The 22050-nt window shown below is 54.1% G+C and overlaps 1 protein-coding gene across 9 annotated transcripts in view; it reads right to left on the reverse strand.

Moving 5' to 3' along the window:
- Positions 1–22050, reverse strand: part of EBF3 (EBF transcription factor 3) — a gene marked incomplete at both ends in the record, with an annotated part of 114483 nt that overhangs the window by 16565 nt on the left and 75868 nt on the right. For 5 of the 9 annotated variants that reach the window (XM_080695317.1, XM_080695316.1, XM_080695313.1 and 2 more), the window contains 4 exons: positions 11147–11273; positions 11752–11882; positions 17296–17413; positions 20792–20873. In XM_080695317.1, coding sequence (XP_080551443.1) covers positions 11147–11273; positions 11752–11882; positions 17296–17413; positions 20792–20873 — 458 coding nt within the window. Of the gene's footprint in view, positions 1–11146; positions 11274–11751; positions 11883–17268; positions 17414–20791; positions 20874–22050 lie in introns of all 9 variants that reach the window. The other 4 variants (XM_080695315.1, XM_080695311.1, XM_080695312.1 and 1 more) reach the window with 1 other exon arrangement.

The raw sequence follows: 22050 nt of genomic DNA on the forward strand, positions 1-22050 counted from the left end.
CCGGGAATATTGTTCTGGTATTCACACAGACAGCCCAACCGGGCCTCCTGCACAGGGACCAGCTCCATTCACCACCGCCTGGCAGCGGATGGCGGCATTGTGAAGTGACACCAAAGGCAGAAAAGGGGACAGCTCATCTTCCTTGTTACCAAAATAATACCCTTGCTGACAACTATTGGATTGCATTCAAACACTTCTGTTTACATACCTCAAAGAATACACTGGATTCCAGCTTTTATAGTCATGTCAGAACTACATCGACCATCCCAGCCCGGCAGCTAAGGAAAACCAAGGCACATGGCACCCCAGCGCTCCCGCTTCCCGCCTTCCGCCGCCGCCGGCCCAACCCAGGCGCTCCTGAACAGCCTGGCCGCCCCACAACCTCGCATGCCCCCAAGGCTGCTCTGCTGCCAAAAGGAAGAGACCCCCGCAAGGGAAATTCACCTCAATACAAGGAAGGACGCACATGCTCCCTAATGCCGTTCTTTGCTTTAAAAAAGGAAGTAATGTCCCTCTGTGGTCAACCGTCAAGGCTTTCTGGAGGTGGGAGGGGCCCCGAGCCAGAAACACAAGGCTCTGCAAAGATCTACCCAGTCAATGGATTTGCACACTTGAAACTGGCAGAAAATCTGCGCGTGGAGATGAGCTGGAGATGAGCTCTGGAAACCCGCCCTCCCCCCGCGCACGAGCAGCAGGGGACAAAGGAAGGCCCCACCTGGCCGCTCTCCCGCTCAGGTGCGCCTCCTCCTGTAGCTGGAAGGAAGTTCGCTCCAGCTCACTCTACCATACCACACCCCTCTCCACAGAGCAGGTGCACACAGCAGGCGCTCATGAGGGCTGGGGCAGGACTGGCCGGCTTCGTGAAGAGGCCTGACCAACAGGGAAGCTATCAACAGCATCTCTCTGTCCACGAAGAACTAGCTCGTGGATGCTCTTAGCAGCGTTTTTCCTTTGTATAAATACATCAACTGCTTAACAGATGCGCAAACGTGGTATGTCCATGAAATGGAACACCGTCTGGCCGTGCAAAGGAAAGCACATGGGCCGGACACAGCATGGGGAAACCCACAAACACTAGGCCAAGTGAAAGAAGCCAGGCCCCAAGGCCTCCATCTCTATGAGTGCCCAGAACAGGCAAATCCACCAGATAGGAAGTGACCGAAAGGAAGAGAGGGGAGCAGAGAACTGGAGAGGCTGCTCATGGTTACAGGGTTTATTTTAGTACAAGGAAAATGTTGAGTTAGACTTATGGTTACACTACTTTGTGAATGTGTTTTTTTAAAAAACTATTTGTGCCAGGCATGGTGGCGCACGCTTATCCCCGCGCTTGGGAGGCAGAGACAGGAGGATCGCGCAGGTTCGAAACCAGCCCCACGCGCTGGCTCAGGAGACCCTGTTTCCAAATAAAAAAGTATAAAAAATAGGTCTGGGAGTGTAGCCCGGAGGTAGAAGGGCTTCCAGGAACCCCAGTCCCACCAAAAAAAAAATAAATAAACTATTTGTACACGCCGGCTGAATTTCATGGTATATGAATTACATCTGAAGAAGCGTTTAAGTAGGAGCAGCATCTCTGATCTGGGTGAGAACATCTGGGCCAGCTGCACCCACTCTGCGGGCAGACCTTCCAGCTGTGTGTGTTCTCTGGCCATACTGAAGCTTCTGCGCATTGAGTAAAAGCATGGGGACCCACACTGGGCTGGTGGGACGGGGCCCAGCTGCGGGCGAGGGGAGGCGGGGAGGACAGGCTCCTGCTCAGGGGTATAGCTGGTCCCCAGCGTTACTGCCCTTTTCAACTTCCACAGAAGCATGTTCTCTCCTGGCTTTTCTGGCTGAATACAGAAGAGGAGGACACGCAGAAGCAGAGCCTTGGAAGACACTGCCAAGATGAGGTAAGTGCTGGGTCCCCATGAGCAGGGTCCTTGAGCATAGGTCACTGGTCGCCTGGGGACCAGTGGTGCTGTGTCCATTCCTGCCCTCCCTGCCACCTCTCAGCAGTGTCCATACCCCTTCTGCCTGCTCCCCTGACTGCCCAAACATGGTACACGCTCTTCTCTCTGCCTGGAAACACCCTGGTCCCCATCAAACATTAGGGCTGGAGCATCCAGGACCACCTCCACTCCGTCTCCCACAGCTCTGCTCCTACAGGACCCCACAGCACTCATATCTTCCCTTCTCAGAGCCCTAGACCTTTTTGCACTGTGACTATTAACTTCTCTTCCAGATCCTGTTTCAGTCCCACAAGACACTGAGTGACCAGGATGGTAACTCTGCTCTGCGTCAGACATCTTCCAAGGGCTGTGCACACCCAGCCCTAGCTGCCTGAAGGAAGACACAGTTGCTCCTCCCGGTGTGGAACCCAAGGCCAGGTGGATAAGGGTGTGCTGCCACAGCCTGATACCCACCCACGAGTGCCTACAGGACCCAGGCGGCCAGCTGAGGCCCCGCCCAGCTGGGCATTGGGCAAACTCAGAACCCTAGAAACCCCAGGATTTCCAAACTGCGCTGGCGTGGCTTCGACCTCACATGTTTTTAATGTAAGATTCTGTGCTCACCTCGAGGATCCATCCACTGGTTGGCTTTTCCAAGCACACAGGGGAGGGTCAGTGTAGACGACCCAGCAATGTGGGGCAGAGGGGCTCGCAGGCGCATGCAGAAGGCATGACCCACACAGTGCTGCGACAAAGAGCAACAGAGCTGGAGCTGGTCCCTGGACTGTCAGCAGAGAAGTCAGCCATGTCAGCAGGAGGCTCCCAGAAGACAGGGAGCCCCACTGGGCTACAGCCGCTGCCCACAGAGTCTGGCTGCCATATGCAAATCTCACCCTCAGGACAGCAAACTCCGTGCACTTGGGAAAACATGGCAGTCTTCACCCATGACAAGCATGCAGGGGGATCTGCAGTCTTCAGCGTAGGGTGCGTCACAGCTGCATGCTGAGAGTGTCCTTCAGTCCTGGAAGCCCTGCAGGCACCATGACCCTCGGGCAGGTGTCTGTCCAGAAGCCCAGTGGTAGCAGGCCTCAGGTTTACATGGGACCTTTCTGTGTTGGGAGCATGTTCATTAGAGAGAGCACCCAGGAGTCTCACAAGCCAGAGGCGAGAGTGACTGACATCACCAGGGCAGCGGGCTGGACACCAGCCTTGCGCACCTTGGATTCATGGGATTGGCAGGAACACGGACCACTCCCAACCCAGCCACCTGGCTCTCTTGAGGTCAGATGCCTCAGGGTTAGCGGGGAGCAAGTCTGGACTCTGGACAGGCTCAGCACTTCTCCAGGGCTCCTTCAGCTGGTAACAGTACAGGATATCTCAGGAGGAGAGGGTGGAGACTGCAGGAGGAGAGAGAAGTAACCCACGGCCATGGGGTAATTTAGGAAACTCCCCTTTGCAAAAAGGACTGATTCAGGGCCTGTAGCATCTGTTGTCTCCTTCTGGTTTTAAGCTTTCACAAGCTCTGTGATGAACCTTTGGACCAGAGGCCCTGCTCCATGGCACCAGAGTCCCTGCGGAGCTGATAGTCCACATGCTCACCGTAGCCCTTGAAAACTTGAATTTTGCTTTTTTAGTATAGCAAACAGCCCACATCCCTAAGAGCTCCCCACGCTGTTTTTACTGGAAACCCCTTCTAAGAGCCTCAGATCTTACTGGCTCTGCATTTTCTACAGCAAATTTCGACGGCCCGGCTGATTGGGAAGGCCACATTTGGAAAGTGTCCACGTTCAGGCTGTGCTTTTGTGATCTGAGGCTCAGCACAGAGCAAGCGTGTGCAGACGCCAAGACTTCCTGCGGGTGCGGGCAGGTCTCGGTCCGGCTGCGGCAGGCCCCGCCTGGGCAGCGCACATCAGGGCAAAAAGCACTCTTCAGCCACTTCAGCACCAACAGAGGCCACGCACCGTGTGTCCAGCGAATGGAGCCAGTGGCAGCAGGCCTCCTAGCCAGAGGAGACCAGTACACGGCGTGGCCCTCGCTCCTCCCCAGCGCCGCGAGCTCTGTTCCCTCCTCCTTCGTGCTCCCCGCCAGGTCCACCTGCAGGCGCCCCCTCTGCGGCTCCGGCCAGCACAGGCCCACCTGCAGAGGTTTCACCGGAGTGACCCGCGTGCTCTAAACTCTGCACCTCGTCGTCTCTGCCCTGTGCCACTCTTCAGCGGGCTCCCTTCGTTTCGTGGTGCTCCCAAGGGGTGGTCTGTGAAAGCCCACTACCCCACCCTGCCACCCTTCCCAAGACGACTTCAGAAGTGCATCCTTCCCACCCAGAGCTGGAAATGAAAATCCCAAACGTGATTCTTTCTTCTCCCATGACTCTCCTCCCTGCGGTCCCCACAGTGTGGCCAAGGGGGACCAACCGGGCCATGCAGCGACTCCGCGGAAAGGGGCCACGTCTGCCCGCACCAGGACCTACGCCTCCCACCCTGCCTAAGTGGAACGGATGACCCTTTTGTCCTCTGGGGAAGACGAATGACTGTCTCCTCGCGCTGGTCTTGTCAGGGGGAACTGAGGAGTCAATACCTTCACCTTGACGTGGAAACTTTGTGATTTATCAGTCCGTCTCCCCTCCTGGGTTCGTGTGGCCCGACAGGTGCAGCCAATCGGGTGCGGGGAGCAGACTGGGCCATAGCCACTTGGAAACCACCAAAGCCCCCTCCGATGACAGACAAATGTGTCTTGTTAGCAGCAGCCCAAAAACGCTTGACTTGTACTAATAACAGAAAGGCCACGCTGGTCACCGTGGGCCAGAGACGAAGCACCCTGTCACCAGCCTGGTTGGGAAATTAGCAAATAATGTTCTTTTCCTTGATAAATGGCTGACAGCTCCCTCTCACCAATCATTTTTAACATTTTGATGCATGCCTATGATCCCACTGGAGGGGCAGAAAAGTTTACTGGCCCTCAATGTTCACATGATGAATGGAACTCTCTAAATGTGCGATTTCTGTATGAGGTATAGTTCATTTTAAGCAATTCTAGTAAATGGGTGTCACTGATTAGGACAAATAGTCTACTTGTGCAATAGCACAAACGGTGTATCTCATTCTCCTGGCCTCCTCTGAGACAGGAGAGAGAGGGACAGTGGGGACCTGGGAGCCCTCGCACAACCCTCTTTAAAGGGACATGTTATCGAATCATTCTCCGGCACCCATTTAGCACGAGGGCAGTTGAGCCAGTCGTGGTCTGGTGTAACGCCCCGCCACCATCCTGGGGAGGACACCGGCTGGTGTCCCGCCTCGAGGCCCTGCCTGACCAGCTAGAGGACCCTGGTGACATCATGGACCTCTGCTCCCAGGTGAGGCAGGGACGGGCACCAGCCAGCCAACATGAAGAAATCCACTCTCTGTCACCCACATCTGGACAAATGACAAAAAAAAAAAAAAAAAGCAAAGGCCAAATCCTGTGGAGAAGAGAAAGTAGCACTGGGGTCACCGGATCCTGTTCTGGGCCAAGGTGCCTGGGCTCCGTGTGACACAAGCTGTCCTCCACGCTCTGTAACTTGACATTGAAAAGCCGACGTGCCCACAGCTGTCTGTGCTCCAGGGGATAACGACAGGACACAGACTTCCTCCGACACCTGAGAACTGGACTTTGAACCAGTGTGCCCGGTGCAAACAGGAATGGACGGCGGGCAGCTGGGCACCACTGGTCTCCCCAGCAGAGGCAGGTGGAGTTCAGGGCTACTCTGGGCTGACGCGGCCCAAATCCAGGACCCATCCTCAAAGTGCGTGCTTCTCGCCGTGACCACACTTGTGGCTGAAAGCTGTAAGATAATTACAGGTGGCTCGCCCTCAGGAAGGCTTTCGCCTTTGGTGTGGCGGAGTCAGAATGGGTGGTTTGTGGTGGCGATTAAGAATCACTGGCTCTGTGGGTGTGTCTGTGGATCACCTGCCCAGAGAGCAAGCTGGAGCTGGCTGCTATCGCAGGGCAGTGCTCGGTCCACTGCGCTGGCAGAACGACCACCCGCACTCCAGGAACACCCCGGCTTCCCCGGGCGAGGAAAGCGGGGCTCCGACGTGGAGTCCTGCCCGGAGCTGCCACAGGAAGCCCTGTGCAGGACTGCCCTCCGTGGGGCCTGCGCACTCCACATACATCCTGTTCTCAGGCCTGGTCTTTTTTTTATTTTTTTTTTTTAAGAAACAAATACTACATCAGAAAGAACACAAACTGTCAGCAATTGCTGGCTGAGGAATGATTTCATAAGCCTGAAATTGAATGCACGTCTTTGCGCGGGAAATAATCACTTTTATGTTCCCATCTAGTGAACGCAGCGCGGACCTGGGGCTGGTCCAGGTGTCCGCTGTCAGCCTCCCGGTGCCCACCACAGACGTCGCCGCTGCCCCTGCCAACAGCTCCTTGACTGACTGGGCTCAGTCTGTCACACACGACACGGTCACTCCCAGTCATTTGTGATAATTTCTTAAATGGAGCAAAAGAAATCTCTACAACGAGGGTGGGTCATCCAAACCTTTGCGGCGAGGGGTCAAGAGAGAAGGCGCCCTGAGCCACGTCCCCAGCGTCCTGTGAGCCGCCACCGTGGCCTCATGCCTCCCCTTAATAGGAAACCATTCTGCCAAATGGATGTTTTAAGAGAACAGTCACACGTTCTTGCTGTAGCCTCACACTTCAAAATGGCTCTGTAAAACTAGTTTTTGCAAGAACGTAATTTCAATTAGAAGCATACAAATTCCAATCTGTCTTAATCAAATAACGCCATAATGCTTCTATTCTAATTAAAAATAATTCCTTTTATTACTCTTAACAATTTGATGTGTTTCTACTGGTAGAATTATGAAGGCGAAACTGCTGGGTCTGCCTGTTCTGTGGGTTTCTCAGGTAGAATATTCCGGGACTATGTTAATTATTATTAAACAAGCAAATGGTACAGGATTAGACAAATATTAAAACAAGCACTGCACTCGGTTATTAATTTGCACTATTCACTTTTAAATGCAGCAAATATCTCATTAATTTAATTTTAGGTGCCCACCAGTTTATATTGCATTTTACAGTCTAGAAGGCAATTTACTATTAACTGGCAATTACATACACAGTGATTGTTAATTCTGCTCCTAAGTGCTACCCGCTTGAAAATTGTTCTCTCTCTCTAATTTTTGACCTTCTTACAACAGGGGTGAGGCACGCTGGGAATACAAAGACCTAGTCTGGAAGGCTGGACATGGCGTTTGTGACTCCTTCTTTTAATTCACCGTGCTAATCAACTGAACTGCCACAGCCTCCCAAGGTAATTGTGACTTGAGAGGGGCTGAGGGAGCAGGCGGGAAGGCGCTGGCGGCACTGGCTGGGCGGGAGAGACCCAGCGCCCACTCTGGGTGACTCGTAGGGCCTGGTTCTGAAAACTCTGGTGTTTCTCAGTCCCTGTAAACAGATCATTTAGGCCCTCAGCAGAGCCCCGCACCCCACCCCCAGGCTCTGGCAGGCCATGGCCCCCTCCTCTAAGCACAGGTTCATTATCCTGTGGCCTGGCTGCCCCACGGCTGGCCTCACGCCAAGAAGGTTAAATGTGAGGGTGTCCCGGCAGCCTCCGGGGCCTGGGGACACTGATGGGAACCAGACGCCCAGGGGACGGCGCCCATGCCGTGACATCCACCCGGGCTGGCTTGGTCTCCAGCAGGGAGAGCAGTTCCCGGTGATTAGCTCACTGTCCTCATCAATTTCGGGGCAATGCAAATCAGACAGAAGCTTCCAGGTCAGACAGGGTCTGACCCCACCCTTCCCCTGCTCCCTGACAGTGCAGAGCCCCGCCGTATCCCTTACACTGTGTTTGAAATGTATATTCCTGCTAATGATTGGGGTGTAGGGGGAGGCAATAAATTAACCTCTAGCTAAGAAAGGCCGCTGCTGCGTGGCCTCCTTGCAAACGACCATGCGTGTGGGGAGCAGAGTCCAGGGAGGAAATCCCGCAGCACAGCACCCCGGCCTGGGCCCCAGGGGCCTGTCGGCCCAGGGGTAAGCATGGTCTGGCTGCAAAACCCTTCTTTCTCTCATGCAGCAAGGAAGGAGGGCCTGTGGGCAGGCTGACAGGCTAGACGAGCTTCAGGGTACTGCTTCTCTAGGGGGAGGTGATGGACACCCCAGACCTCTGGAGAGGACGCCTCCGGCCAAGAAGGGCATCCTACCTGGCCCGAGGGCAGTGCGGGCTCAGCGAGACCCATCCTTCTCCACCCGCTGGCCCAAGACGGGCAGGGACGAGCAGCTCCCCAGCCTGCACACCTGCATATGTTCACAAGTGTTCAGCCCAGGGCTTGTCCCCCATAGCTCTAGGGACAGAACCCTCTACAGACAGCAGGCAGAGGAGGGAAGGAAGGGACCTGGGCCTCCCTACTGTCCTGTATCTTCTTAAGAAAAGTCTCCACTCCTACCAACAGCCCTGCCGACTTCCCCACCAACAAGCCAACGTACGCACAGACCTGAACTCGGGAAAGGACCGCTGAGGGTGACCCTTAAAGAACCCAGCCGTGCCGTACCACAGTCAGCCATGAGAATGGCCACGCGCACGCTCACGGGTGCCACCAGCAAGCTGGGGCCGCGGGGCGACGCAAGAGCTCACAGGACACACCCACCCCCACCCCATGCCCAACCCAGGCAGATGCCAGTGCAGGAGCAAATAATCAACGTCCCCTCCTCTAAGGAACTCAGAAGGCAGGCAGGAGATCGTGCTCAGGACCTCCCCCAGGACGCCCTGAGTGCTGCTCTGTGGCAGACACTGCAGAGAGTCCAAAAGAAAACCCCAAAGGGACAGCAGAGAGACTGGAATAAGAAGAGCAGGGGCCGAGTGCTGAGTCCCATGGCCAGCACCCAGAGGCACCAGGCAGGTCGGGCTGCACTGCCTGGCTGGGTCTTTGCAAAGCACCTGGTGCCTCTATAGTTCATGGCTAGAGACTCGGCCACGTGCGGTGCCCACAGCAACAGCTGCTGTGACGAGAAGACACCCTGAATGTGCACACAGCTGCGGCCACTGCTCACGCACGTGAAGCATGAGCCCCACGGGAAGGGGCCGGGGAGGCACCAGCCCCAGGCAGAGTCCAGCTCCTCGCCTCTCCCGGGGCTCAGGGTGGCTACCCTTTATGCACAGCAAAAGCACGTACATGGCGAAGCACACAGAGGCTCCTCCACTCAGGATGGGCTCAGATGAAACCCCGCTAAGATGGAAAGGTCTTAGAGTAAAAACACAGGGCCCCCCCAACCCACCATACATCACCACTTGGCCCAGCCTGGCAAATGTGTTCAGATGGCACGTTAGCCTACGGCTGGGCGTGGCCGCCTCACTCGACGCCTGGCTTACCAAAACAGAGTACTGAGATCATGAGAATAAGAAGGAAATAATTATACTTAAATATGAAGGAAATACTAAATAAAAAATAAAGCGACAAAGCGTCAGGCTGCTCGTGTCATTAACTAAACAACGAGCCGAAGGTGGCAAACAGAAGGGGCATGCGGGTGTGTTTCCACGCCACCACAAGCTGAGGACACCGGAGCCGCAGCGGAAGCTGGCAGCCATCACTACACAGGTATCTGAAAGAGGCCCCGGAAGTCTTCACTTTTTTTTTTTTTTTTTTGGTGGTACTGGGGTTCCTGGATGCACTTCTACCTCCGGGCTACACTCCCAGACCTATTTTATGTTTTTATTTGGAGACAGGGTCTCTTAAGCCAGTGAGGCTGGCTTTGAACCTGTGCGATCCTCTTGTCTCCACCTCCCAAGCTCAGGGATTACAAGCGTGCGCCACCACGTCCGACAAGTCTTTACTTTTTGATGCACAAGGGCCTCAAAGTCTAGAGGAGCCAATCTCTCTCAGTCTCTGGATCTTACAGGAAGGCCAAGGATGTCTGCGCTCCAGCAAGGGGGCAGGGGTGAAGCCCAGGGCTCTGCCTGCCTGCTTCCCCATACTCACTCAGTAGTTCTTGGCTGCTGTCCCACAGGAGAAAGCGGCCCCTCGCCTGGGGCAATACGTCTTCCCCACCTTGGCCATGGGGGAGGGGGCTGGATGCCTGGACCCAATCCAGGCACACCCCGGGGTGGCGCTGGGCCCATGGGGACTGGGTAGGGGATAGCTGACCTCTGGCCTGCCGTGCCCCTTCAGCACGTGCTAAGGGGCTGAGAAACCTCTACAACTCTCGCTGAGGGAGAAGAGCTCAAGCTCAGTGTTCCCAGCCTGGGCTCCCACCACGGACCTTGAAGCCATCCCAGGACACAAGGCGTGATCATCCCCAGTGCCCCCAGTCCAGGCTCCTGCCGCGAACCCTAGGACCACCCATGAACATCACATGTAGTCACCTGCCCGATGCCCCCAGCCTGCGCTATGCCACGGACCACCCCAGGACACTACGTGTGGTCACCCAGCCATTGCCCATGCACCTCGAAGCCACAGATGCTCAGTACTCATCCCTTCCACCCTCATCGGGTGCTGTCCAGCATCAGAAACGCTCCTAAACAATGCAGCTCGTGGAGCCGGCTAAGATTAGAAACCGGAACATAAGTGTGCCTCATGTTAAGCTTAGCTTATTTATGGCATTTTTCAACAGCAGCCTCACATGAATCACGTTAATTAAGCACTTGTGTGAGCAAGGCATTGTATAAAACAGTTTTAAGATAACAAGCATGGGGACCACACAGACACCCTTTCTGCTGACCGGAGCTTGCCCTGTCTCTTGGAAGAATAAAGGTCCCCTTGAAGAAGCAGTACCCTGGAGGGCTTAATACCCTAGGCTGGAGTGCACAGCCTCTCCCTGCAGGGTGTGACAGGCTATGACCTCCCACCCCAAGCCTGGGATCGGGCAGCTGAACCACAGAGAGGTCAAGGACAGGGGCTGGAGTGCAGGGGTGGGTACCAGGCCCTCGTGTGCTTCAGACACACAGGCCTCTCTGATGAGACCTGGGCCATGTCGCTATCAGCACTGCTTTACAGCTGGGAGGCCGAGGCCCAGAGGCGCAGGAGATGCCAGGGTCACATCGGGCAGGGGCTACATCGTGCCCAGAATCATGTACCATTTTGGATGAAGACACAAAAACCATGCACCTGACCAAACCACCTTGGGCAACAAGGGCCTCATGGTCCTGCCTCGGTAGCCCCAAGACACCCTCCCGAGCGCCCCCCTGCTGGGAGGAGCGCCCGCTGTTGCAGAGGAGCAGAGACGTGACTCACCAGTGTAGACGAAGCGCCCAGGAGCGCCTTTGCAGAACTGCTTGGACTTGTAGGAGAGGGTGACTTCCACGACTCCGGGGATGTGCCGCGGCGGGGTCTGCACTCGGATGGCGTGGGGAGTTATCAGCTACAGAAACCACACATGAACAGGCGCTCAGCGGCACTGGCCCTGAGCAGCGAGCACTTGCCAGTTGGATATAATTACCAAAATGAGCACAAATTGGACCATCGTCTCGGAAGGCTCCCTCCTAGCTGTCACCCAGAGACGCGGGGCCTATGGTTCTTTAAGAAAAATATCTGCAAATGATCCTGGGTTTTAGTTTGCAGGAAAGGCCACAGGGCATCATTCATATGAAAATTGCCACCATATGTCTTCTCCAACCTGCTTCTAGTAATTCTAGCACTAATTGTTCCAGGGGACGGGCACCTCCTACGGCAGGTTTAAACCCAAGGGTTATGGGTGGGGGCGTCCATACCCACCCACCGGAGAATCCCCCCCAGAGGCAAACCACCCACAGAAAGGGGACTCTGCAATCGGGACCTTGTGTCCACACGGGGCTGCAGGAGAAGAGGCAGCGCGCAGGGCACGCTCTCTGCAGGCTTACCTCGCTCCACACCAACATCGTCCCGAACACCACTTGTAGGCCGTCAAAGAAGTTGTCTCCAATTATGATGACGGTGGCGCCCCCCGTGGTCCAGCCTTCACTGGGACTGATGGCCTTGATGCATGGAGTGGCTGCCCGCACAAGACAGAAAACACCCACCTTAGCGCCCTGAGCCGCCGAGGCCGGCCGCGCGGCCCGCCACCAGTGCTGCCCGCTGCCGCAGGAGGAGAGGCACGCCGCTCCTCCAGGCAGCGCACAAAGGCCAATCGTAGATCAGCATGTTGATGTGTTTAAAGCAAACTATTAAATGTTTTATAAAGTCAAGGCCGGCCTGCGGAATACTAGTGAGCAAGAAAAAGAATGGCTTGATGTAGCAAATTATGTGCCAGGGCAAATATGACTATTACAAATGATTAAGCGGCGCGTGCACGTGGCGTGTCGATTTATCTGCCTTGCTGCGGAGATCTAAGCAGAGTCAATCAAGAGGTTGTTGAAGGAGATGGGGAGCAAATGCCGCGCGTTTCGATTCCCCGTAAGCAGCTAATTGGGTTGGGTTTTTTCACCCGCGAACTTTGCCTTTTGGTTCAAAACTTCATTTTCCTCTGTCACTCCACAATGACTGCTTTTCACTTTTCATCAGGAAAAAAATCAAACGCACTATATTAATACTTTTGTCAAAGGTACACATTTTACATCTAATACTGTTTGTCGACAGGAATCCCCCAGCCGCCGGCCTGACCTCTCTTTGTCTCCGGAGCCCTTGCATTTGCATGAGTTATTACGATGGGCGGCTGGGCGGCCTGGGCGGGGGCCCACTCAGCAGAAGGCAGTGCAGGGGGAGGGGGCCGGGAGGCCCCCAGATGGGCAGCAGGAGGCCCAGCATGCTCACGGCGGCCTTGAGCAGGGAGGCTGGCTGGCTGAAGGCTACAGGCCTTGTGGAGGCCGGCTTTGTTCTTGTTTTTAATCAGCCCTTCCTTTACCAGGTGCTGGGGCCTTTGGAACTGCTCTGCTGGCCTCTGTGCACAGACCCCATGCAACAGAGGCGCTCCTTCCTTCCCACGCCTGCCTGCTGCCTGCCACGGGCCCTGGGCCCTTCGCTGCCCCAGACGGGCGCCGTGCTCTGGCCCCGCAGCCTGCTCAACCTTTGGGATGGAGCAAGACCATCACCACCAGGGCTGCACAGGCCTAAGTAAGAGATGGCTGTGTCGCCTCCCACGTCCTGCCTGCTGGCCTGGCTCATGTGAGGACACAATGGCAGCCATGTCAGGAGGACCAGGCTCCATCCTCCACCAAGCGCCAGCCCTGGAAGACCCCAGGTGTGGGCCCTTCCTCCCCCCCCCCCGGCTTCACCCATGGGGCAAAGGTGGGGCCCACGGTGAGGCCCCACCCTGGCCTGAGCGTGGCTCTCCGTCCTAATGCTTGTCTACAGCACACAACTTTGATGTATGTTCTTAAAAAAAAAAAAAAGAAAGTGGTAACTAAGCTGAGCACATGAGACGTGGCTCAGCCGAGCCCTCCTGGCTCCGGACTTGGCCCCTCAGGCTCGGCAGCCGCACAGGAGCCGCCAAAGGACGTCGCGGGCCTTATTAGGTTGCTCGTCTTGCTGGAGCCTCCGTGTAGCTGGGCTTCAGATCAATCATCTTTTCAGACCTTGGGTCAGTCCTGGCTGCACGCCTTCGCTCGCGGAGTTTTCTGGAAGCCCGTGTGCGAGGTTTCCCTGACGGGTCAGAGGCAGCGCTTCGCAGGCGCCGTCTAGTTAATCACCATTAGCTATTGTTGTTTAGCACGCCGCCGACACGCCACCTTCCTTTGTTTGCTTTAATGTTGGACTAGTGGGGTTATATTTGCTCATTCCACGCGCATCTCCCTCCGCAGCAGAGGCGCAGAGCACACACTGGGAACCTGCCCTTAACTAGCGCTGTTGACTTCATGCTAATAAGTTCATACAAATTTTCATTTCTGAGGCTTCCGAATGACATTTGCTTTTCTTAATTGCATGGAGAGCATTTGAAAAGGATCAGCTCTCTAAAGACTGACAAGGCTCCTCCAAGGGGGTGACCTTCATCAGCACAGCCAATTATGGCAAATAATTCACAAAAAAAATTACAGTAAACAAATTTACTTTGGAGGTGAGAAAAGAAAAAAAATCCAGGATCCACTGCACGCACAAGAGATTGCTATCTGGCAGCTGTGGCCCAGTGGAAAGCCACATCATCTCGGAATTTGCAGTGCTTCTCCGCAGAAAGCAAGCAGGGGCTGCCTTGGCCTTCTGAGCAGCGATAGCCATCTCCCTTCTGCCTGTATTTGCATACATTTCAATGCATATATAGAGAGGGAACATGTGTTCAATGGGAACCATAGCAAAATGAATTACACAGACAGCGTTAGAGATCCGGTGATATACGCTGCACAATATACTCCAGAAGACGACAGGAGCCGGGCAAGGCGGCTGAAGATGGCAGAGGAGGAAGAGAACCATGGGAGGGAGGGAGGAGAGAGAGGAGAGGGAGAGGGAGCCGCATGCTCTCCCCCTGGCCCTTCCCGGGCTGGGAAGGCCCCTGGAGACAGATCCCGTGTGGGAGCTTTCAGAGGGAACCAGCCTGGCCTGGCCTGGGCTGCCAGGATCTGGACCAAGGAGGCCCGGGAGCACCTCTCTGCAAGGTCTGACTGCCTAGGACGACCTGTGCTAACGACCTGTGCTAACGGTGCTGAGAAGAGGCCCCCGCGGAGACCACCTTGGCACCATCCGTGCCCTCTTCCCGGCTCCCCCTTAGTGCCCACGTGGCTCAGTCTGTCTGGTGGCTACGGGGTCCAGGGGCTGAGGGGGCGAGGCTTCCCAAAAGCGAGTGTCGTTAACCCAAATACTTGGTTTCTCCTTTCTTTCTTTTGGGGTCTCTCTACCCTCTCCAGTATTCTATTAGTAAACAGCTTCCCACCCGGCCCCCGCTAATCAGCCAGCTCTCCTGAGTAATATGGCAGCGTTTGTCACCTTTCTCTGCATTCACAATATTGAGGCACTCACACAGGCCTAATCTTGCCTCATGAAGACTTCTTTGTTCTGCCTGCTAAAATGTCTTGTAATTGTGCTTGGGATGTCCAGATGGCTGGCTGATACTCCAGCTGATAGGATTATACCTTTACCTCTCCTAGGGCCATCTGTTCCCTTTAACTCGCTAAAGCCCCGCAGCCTGGATTCAGTCGTCCTTATTGCATAAACCTAACCGCATTACGGCACTTGGCATGCAAATCGCTTCTGTGCTGCAGGCCGGGTGCTGGGCAGGGCTCTCGGAAGGTTTAAACGGGGTTGGAGTCAGTTACAGGGGACAAGTGACAAGGAAAAGAAATGAAAGCTCGAGTTCTGCTGTGTGGTGCTGGAAGGTGGGACGGCTGTTTTCCCTCACTTGTGTTCAATACTGTAAATAATCTGCCTCGCTTTTTGTGAGCTCAAAGGACGCCGTGGCAGACATCCACCGCAGCAGCAGGGGGAATTAGTTTACTTGGAAACCATCAGCAAGTGTGTACACACTGCTGGTGAATATCAGATGATTGGATAATGAGGCGTTAGCCAGGAGAGGCTGCGCAGGAGCGCGGGTCTGGGCTTTATGGGGCACGTTTCCTTGAAGAACGTGGGGCTGACTCCAAGCCAGCACCCCACCTCCGTGACACGTGCTAACTGGGCACTCGGCAGTAAGTAGGACCCCAGAAGGGAGTGGACAGGTCTTAAAGACGGGCTGCCCGAGTGTCAGCTCTCCAGGAATTGATGGAAGCAAGAGAGAGCCCTGTCGTTCTTTGTAGGGTACTTGTGATCAAATACAATAACCCCACAACTCCTGGAGCATGCCAGTTTTCTTGAAGACCTGTAGGTGCTAGTTCTCTGAGTAGCTTATCTGCATTTTAAAATCATTAGTTGATTTCTTGGATGGGCCCAGGCATTGCAATCACTGGCAAGAAAGTGTTGACAAAACACCGAGAAACCAACAAACAAAAAAATCCGGAGCAAGACTGCTTCTGCAAATAGCTTCTGACTGGCTGGGTTTTATCTCCAAGGTACTCACTAGTGGCCTTTATTTTTCTAAATGCTACATTTTCTGCTTACAGTCAAATGCTTTTTCATGCTACTTACAAAAATAAATACTTGTGCTTTGCTCAGATCATAATAGCTCATTAGAGGAGGCTGATTTTGGACTCAGACTCCAACCTGACACCAGAGGGCTGAGGAGCCCTTGGACCTATCGCACTGCGAGCTGGGCTCTCGGGGGAAGCGAGGAGCTGAGGACCGGGATGAACCTTCTTAATTGTGAGTCTCATTAGTGATGGTCGCTAAGCAAAACACACACCTACCTTCAGCGCATGGGGAGGAGATAAACAATACGTCACGGGCTCTAATGACTCTGGTGCTCAAGGCGACCTTTAATTATTATATTTTTATTCTCTTATACCTTAGTCATTAATGTAGAAAAACAAATTAGTTTATTTTTGTGGACCACAGCAGATTCATAAATCGCCTTGCAGTCTTTCTGTCTGGCTCATATTTCATTCCGATCGTCTGCAAGGCTCCATTCACTTCCCTGGGTCTGCGCCCGCCCGCCTCGCGTGGGGCTCTGGAATCGCCACCTCAGGACAGAGGATTTGTCTTCAGGCCGTTTCGTTTTACGGGCTCCTTGTTCTCAAGGATTCGATCATGCTGTTTTGTTTGCAGTTTACTTTTTAAGGGGAAAAACAAGCACTCACGTTTGCTCAGCAATTCATATTGGCTAGGATCTCCTAATTACCATGAAATGTCTGTTGAAGGGGCTGGCCTCCCTTACGGGGAGCAGGCAAGGTGTGGGTGACATGGGGAGGAGGAAGAGGGATGTGACCAGAGGGGCTTGGTGTGATTCCCCGTCACGTCTGAACCCTCCTGGAAGCTCATTCTCAATGTCCAAGGACACTTCTCCCTGCCTGCCGCTCACATGGGAATTCTCTCTTTTAACAAGCAAAACAAGGAGGCCATCAACTGGAAGCATTTGGTAAGAAGAAAACACTTGAGGCTGTGTTTTGTTCACAGCTTCCACACCACCCTCACACTCACGTGTGTACAGGTACACACACTCCACCCAGGGGCAGGAGCTGGTCCTCGTGGTCCCGCCTGAGCTCCCTGGACCCGGGTAGACCCGCCCCCGAAACATGCGTCGATTATTTGCAGATGAGCAGCTAGATGGGGCTTCCAAAGAGCCAACATAAAACCAAGTAAACCAAAGCCACAGGAAAAGCTGTATGCAAAAGGAAGCTTAGAAACAAACCAATAGCATGAAGGCTCCGGCAGGGAGGTGGCTGGGGAGGCCCAGCTGCCCAGTAAAGGGAGAGGAGGAAGAGGAAGCCTGCGCGGCTGTCCCCTGTCCCCTCTCCACCGTGGGGAAAGCCCTCCCTCTGCCTGCCAACAGCAACTCAACAGAAAGGATGGTGCAAAGAAAAGGGAAAATAAGGCATTGCAAGTAAAAAAATAAAAATAAAAAGATACATGTAACATGTGCCTACCATTTTCCAGATAAGAAGGGGCCGTACCTTCTGACGGGTCTAGGCGGCGGGCCCGTCTCCCGTGTTTGGAGTTGTTGTGTACAAACATGTTGTCAGACACAGCCAGCACATGGCCGTCCACGTTGACTGTTGTCGATACAACAACCTGCGGAGACGAGGTGACTTTGAAAATGGAGTTGGCAAAGGGAAGGAAGCACAGCCCCCGTCAGGCAGGAATAACCGCCAGCCCGAATCCCGCACGGTGCGAGGACACTCGCTCGCGCCTGGAAACTTTCCACCAATGCGCATGCACAGCTTTTTTGGCTAATGGAGGTGGCTTGTTTTGTTTTGTTTTGACTCAGGATTGCTTCTTTAAAAAAAAAAAAACTGCTCCACTAATTACGGTTTAATCTCTTACTATGCTAACAAGTGAATTCAGTTCAGAGAAATATTCTTCTAGCCATTAGCTTCAGAAACACCCCTCTAGCCACTCATTTTAAAGCCGCTGTTTTGATTGATCTGTTCACATATTGATTAGACAGTTTATCTAATTTAAATTAGTTCACTTGAGGCTGGCCTCCTTCGAAGAGCTCTGAGGAGTTAGAGTTGCCCCAAAAAGGCTTCATAAATCAGGCCCGAACCTGCTACCTACACTGTATCAGCAAATAACCCCCAAGTCAATTTTACAATCATATTTAATGTCTGCTAATGAACATTTTTGTATCTGAAAAGGCCCCGTTGAACTGGCGTGGTGGAAGTGTTATCATCCTGGGAAAAGCAGCCTTTCTCAAGTTCATGGGAAGGGTGGTGAGGGCGCGGGTGCCAACATCCTCTCTGTGGGCGTGACTGGCTCCCGGCTTTCTTCAGCCCGGGCTCAGAGATGGCTGGCCAGCCAGCCAGTGGAGGGAGGACAGATGAGGCCGCCTTACAGTCCCAGCTGGCTCTGGGAGAGGAAGAGGAGGGCCACGCTGGGGCCGCCTTCCCATGGCACACACTGACCTTCCCAGGATACCTGGTAACAAGCTCCCAGATATGGCACCCCTCAGGGGAGCCAGAAACAAGCATTAGACCCAACCTTGGCAGTTCTCTTTAATAGAGGTGGGCCCATGGGCTTATGTTACTTCCAGAATAGCTGGAGAACAGAGCTCCAAGCCCAGGTTTAACCTGTATTTGCAGTGGGGTCCTGGGGTGGGAGCCTGGTTTGGCAGGGGGATCTGGCTTTTTGGCAGGTCAGGGGCCACACCATCCTAGACAGCTCTGTAGTGAGCGGAGGGGAGTGGGAACCACCAGGCACAGTGAACTGGGAAAAGCCAAGGCCGCGGGGCCTGGTGAATAAGGATAAGCCATGTTGGCCCATCGGTTGCAAGGAATGCACCGCACCAAAGTAACAGGAGGAACCACGGGAGAGGGCCTGGGTTATCGGGGCTCTCCAAATTCTCTCCAGAATTTTTTTTAAGTCTTGAAACTGCTCTTGGAAAGTCTGTAAATATACTAAACTTTTACTTTGAATTGATGAATAATTCAATTGATGAATAGATGTGATTAAAAACAAATGATAGTATTAAGAGTTTTAAAAGAAAATAAAAGCTATGCATTTATATATGGATGCCTGTGTGGCTTTTTAAAATCTCAAGCCCCAGAAGAGGCCTGTGAAGCAGGGGGAAGCAAGCCCCGCACCCCACTTTCCACCAGGGGTGACGGCCTTGACATTCTCTCTTCCCACCCCGGCCTGTGAGCCTGGAGGCCCCGGGGCTGCACCCAGCACCGCAGCTGTTTCGGGCCTCAGCCTTTCTGACTGTGGCGGCCTCTGCCATGATGCCACTCATGGGCCATGGGCCTGGCACTGTCTGCCTGGGGGAGCCAGGGCTGCTCCTGGGGTCCACCGCAGGCTTCCCATCACCTGAACATGATAAAGCCCTCAGACTGAAGCCCAGGCCTGGCCCTTCCCAAGCCCATGGACAGTGACATCCTACAGAAACAAGAAATGGTAAAAATTAAAAAAAAAAAAAAAGTGCTGACTTTGCTCTGACATCTAGATGCAGGTCGGGCCCTGGGGCACAGCTGCTCAGCAGAGGACACGGGGATGCTGCTTCCTGCCCGGCGACCCTGCTGTGCACCTACAGAAAGGTGCCGGTTGTGAAACCAGCCGAAAACATCGCTGCACCCTGACATGCTCTAAGTCCAGTTAAACCTTCTGAGAGGCAGGGAGATTAGCTAGGGAGCCCAGAGGAAGTCCCTCTAGTCACGCGGGCTCCACTGCCGGCCGTGAGATCCCTGAGACTATGGGAGCCACCAGGCTGGCATGACCTCCTCTGCTTAGATGGTCAACACTACGGTGCCCTGTGGACCCCTGCGCATGGCACACAGAGGCTGGCACACAGATTGCAGGAAACACTGCCCCAGCCGGGGGCCACTGTGAGGGAGCCCAAGGAGCCCCCTTTCTGACAGGCTGGGAGGGCACACAGACAGATGCCACAGCTTCCCTAGAGGACTGAAGCCTACGCAGCATTCCTGAGACACATGGAGCTATTGCACAGAAAGACAGTGTACGTCCCAAGTAAGGACCTGAGCAACTCCTCCAGCCTAGTCCTTCTTCCCGCTACGTGCCCAGTTCTCTGGTGGGTAGGTGCTAGCCCAGAATGTTTTTATGAGAAAAATCAGTAAAAGAATCCATCATGTGTACTTCTACCCTGACAGAGCCTTCTGACCATTCACTAAGGCAAAAAACATATGTATGTGAGTGTGTGTGTGTGTGTGTGTGTGTGTGTGTGATGCCAAGCTCCGTGGTGCACACCTATAATCCCAGTAGCTGGGAGGCTGAGACAGGAGGATCGCAGGTTTGAGGTTGGCCTTAGCAATTTAGCGAGACCCTCAGAACCCTGTTTCAAAGCAAAAAGTAAAATAGGGCAGGGAGTGTGGCTCAGAGGAAGAATGGGTCCCTGGGTTCAAACCTCCGTACCACACAAAAAAGAAGAAATTATGGCTCTTATAACTGCCCCTGAGCCCAGCCAGCTCTCTCTCCTGCAATGGAGTCCTCCCAGGCAATCAGGGATGGAAGCCGGCCTTGGAGCTGGGACAGCACAGCAGCAAGGCAGCCGGGGAGGGAGGGAGAGCGGGTGAGCCTGTTGGAGGGAGGAACCGGGAAGGCGTTCTGGAGCGTGCAGAGACCTGTACTAACAAGATGCAGACCCCGAAGAGGAGGGCCCAAGACCCCAGCAGACCTGAAAGGTTGCTGTCTGGCTCTCCTCCATGGAAAACCAGTCGGAGGTGGACCAGCCCATCCCTAAACCACCTCTGGGAAGGCCGTGCTTTCAGAGTGGACTTCAGGCGCGTGGTGGGCCATGACTGGACTCCGGGAATCTGGTATATGGGACACACCAGATCATTATAAAAGCACTTTATTTTCATACTTTATCAAATGAGCCACGTCTGATTTGCTACCAGCCCCGGGAGAACTACAGATTGTTTTCTGAGCAAAGGCAAAATCTGAGAATTCCAGCCCTGTCTGAGCAGCAGGCCAGCCGGGTGTCTTTGAGGCACGTACCTGGAATCTCCGCATATCCCGAGGGTTGCCTGCATTCTTCAAACAGTTCTGATTGCACTTGAGGAAAAACTTGAGGAAGAACCTGCAAAAACACAAAACACAAACCGTTAGGGTTATCAGACAAAAGACACACTTTTTGAAAGACATCCTTGCTCAGAAATCAGAGAGATGAGAAGAGGCTGAATCCAGCACCCTGTACGGGGCGATGCTGAGAGAAGGTGGGGTCCCCGCCTGCAAGAGCAGTCATTGGCATCTGTCTGACACCCCAAGTTCCAAGCCGTGTAACAACAGTGACCTTCAGATTGGCCATCTCTTGCCTGGGTTTTTTATTTATTTTTTATTTATTTTTATTTATTTATTTATATATTTTTTACTTTTTGCAGTACTGAGGATTCAAACCAGGGGCATTCTATCTCCAAGATACACTTTTTTATTCTTTATTTTGAAACAGAATCTCACTAAGTTGCGAAGGGCCTCACTAAGTAGCTGAGGCTGGCTAAGAACCTGCGACCCTCCCGTCTCAGCCTCCCAAGCGTGGGGATTTCAACGTGTGCCACCTGGACCATTCTCATAACTGACCACTAACCACGAGCAGCCATCACCCCAGAAAGGCTGCCGGTTCCAGCCCAAAGAAATCAGAGGCCGGGCGGTTGAATCTGACTCTTGGACAGCAACAGATGGCTCTGTTAGTGCTTTATGGACATGACTGCCTCACACACCATCCTTGTTGACTGACATTAAAACCTCAGGGGATGAGCTGCATCCCAACCTGGCGAGCGCAGCTCCAGGGCACAGCCTACCTGAGCAGGCGCACTTCTAAGATGGCGACAGGTACGGCGGGAGCAGCGCTTCCATTTAAGGCTACCGGGATTGCTACAATCTGTCTCACAATTCTTGGTGGGGTGGTGGAACTTGCTCAGAGAGAGCCGAGGAGGTACTGTCCCAGGTGGGACATGGACCTCTGTCCCAGGCACCGTCCCGGGTGGCCGTGGTGAGGCCAAACTCAAGACCAAGTTCCATCTCCCGCCACACTTCGCCCGGTGCCCCCACAACAGTGGCCTCGGGAGGCCTGTGGTATAGACTTCACCGTGCCATCCTCCCCAGTACTGCAGGCTCAGTCACAAATGCAGAAGTGCTGGCTTGCTGCCAGAACGAATGGAGGGTGGGCAGCCTGGCTGTGCCCACCCACGGGGGCCACGGGAGGCCCTGCACAACTTGCAAAGGCCACGTGCAGTGTGAACCAGAGTGGGCTCTCTGCA

This window comes from Muscardinus avellanarius (genome assembly GCF_963383645.1).
Source record: "Muscardinus avellanarius genome assembly, chromosome: 4".
Taxonomy (NCBI): domain Eukaryota; kingdom Metazoa; phylum Chordata; class Mammalia; order Rodentia; family Gliridae; genus Muscardinus; species Muscardinus avellanarius.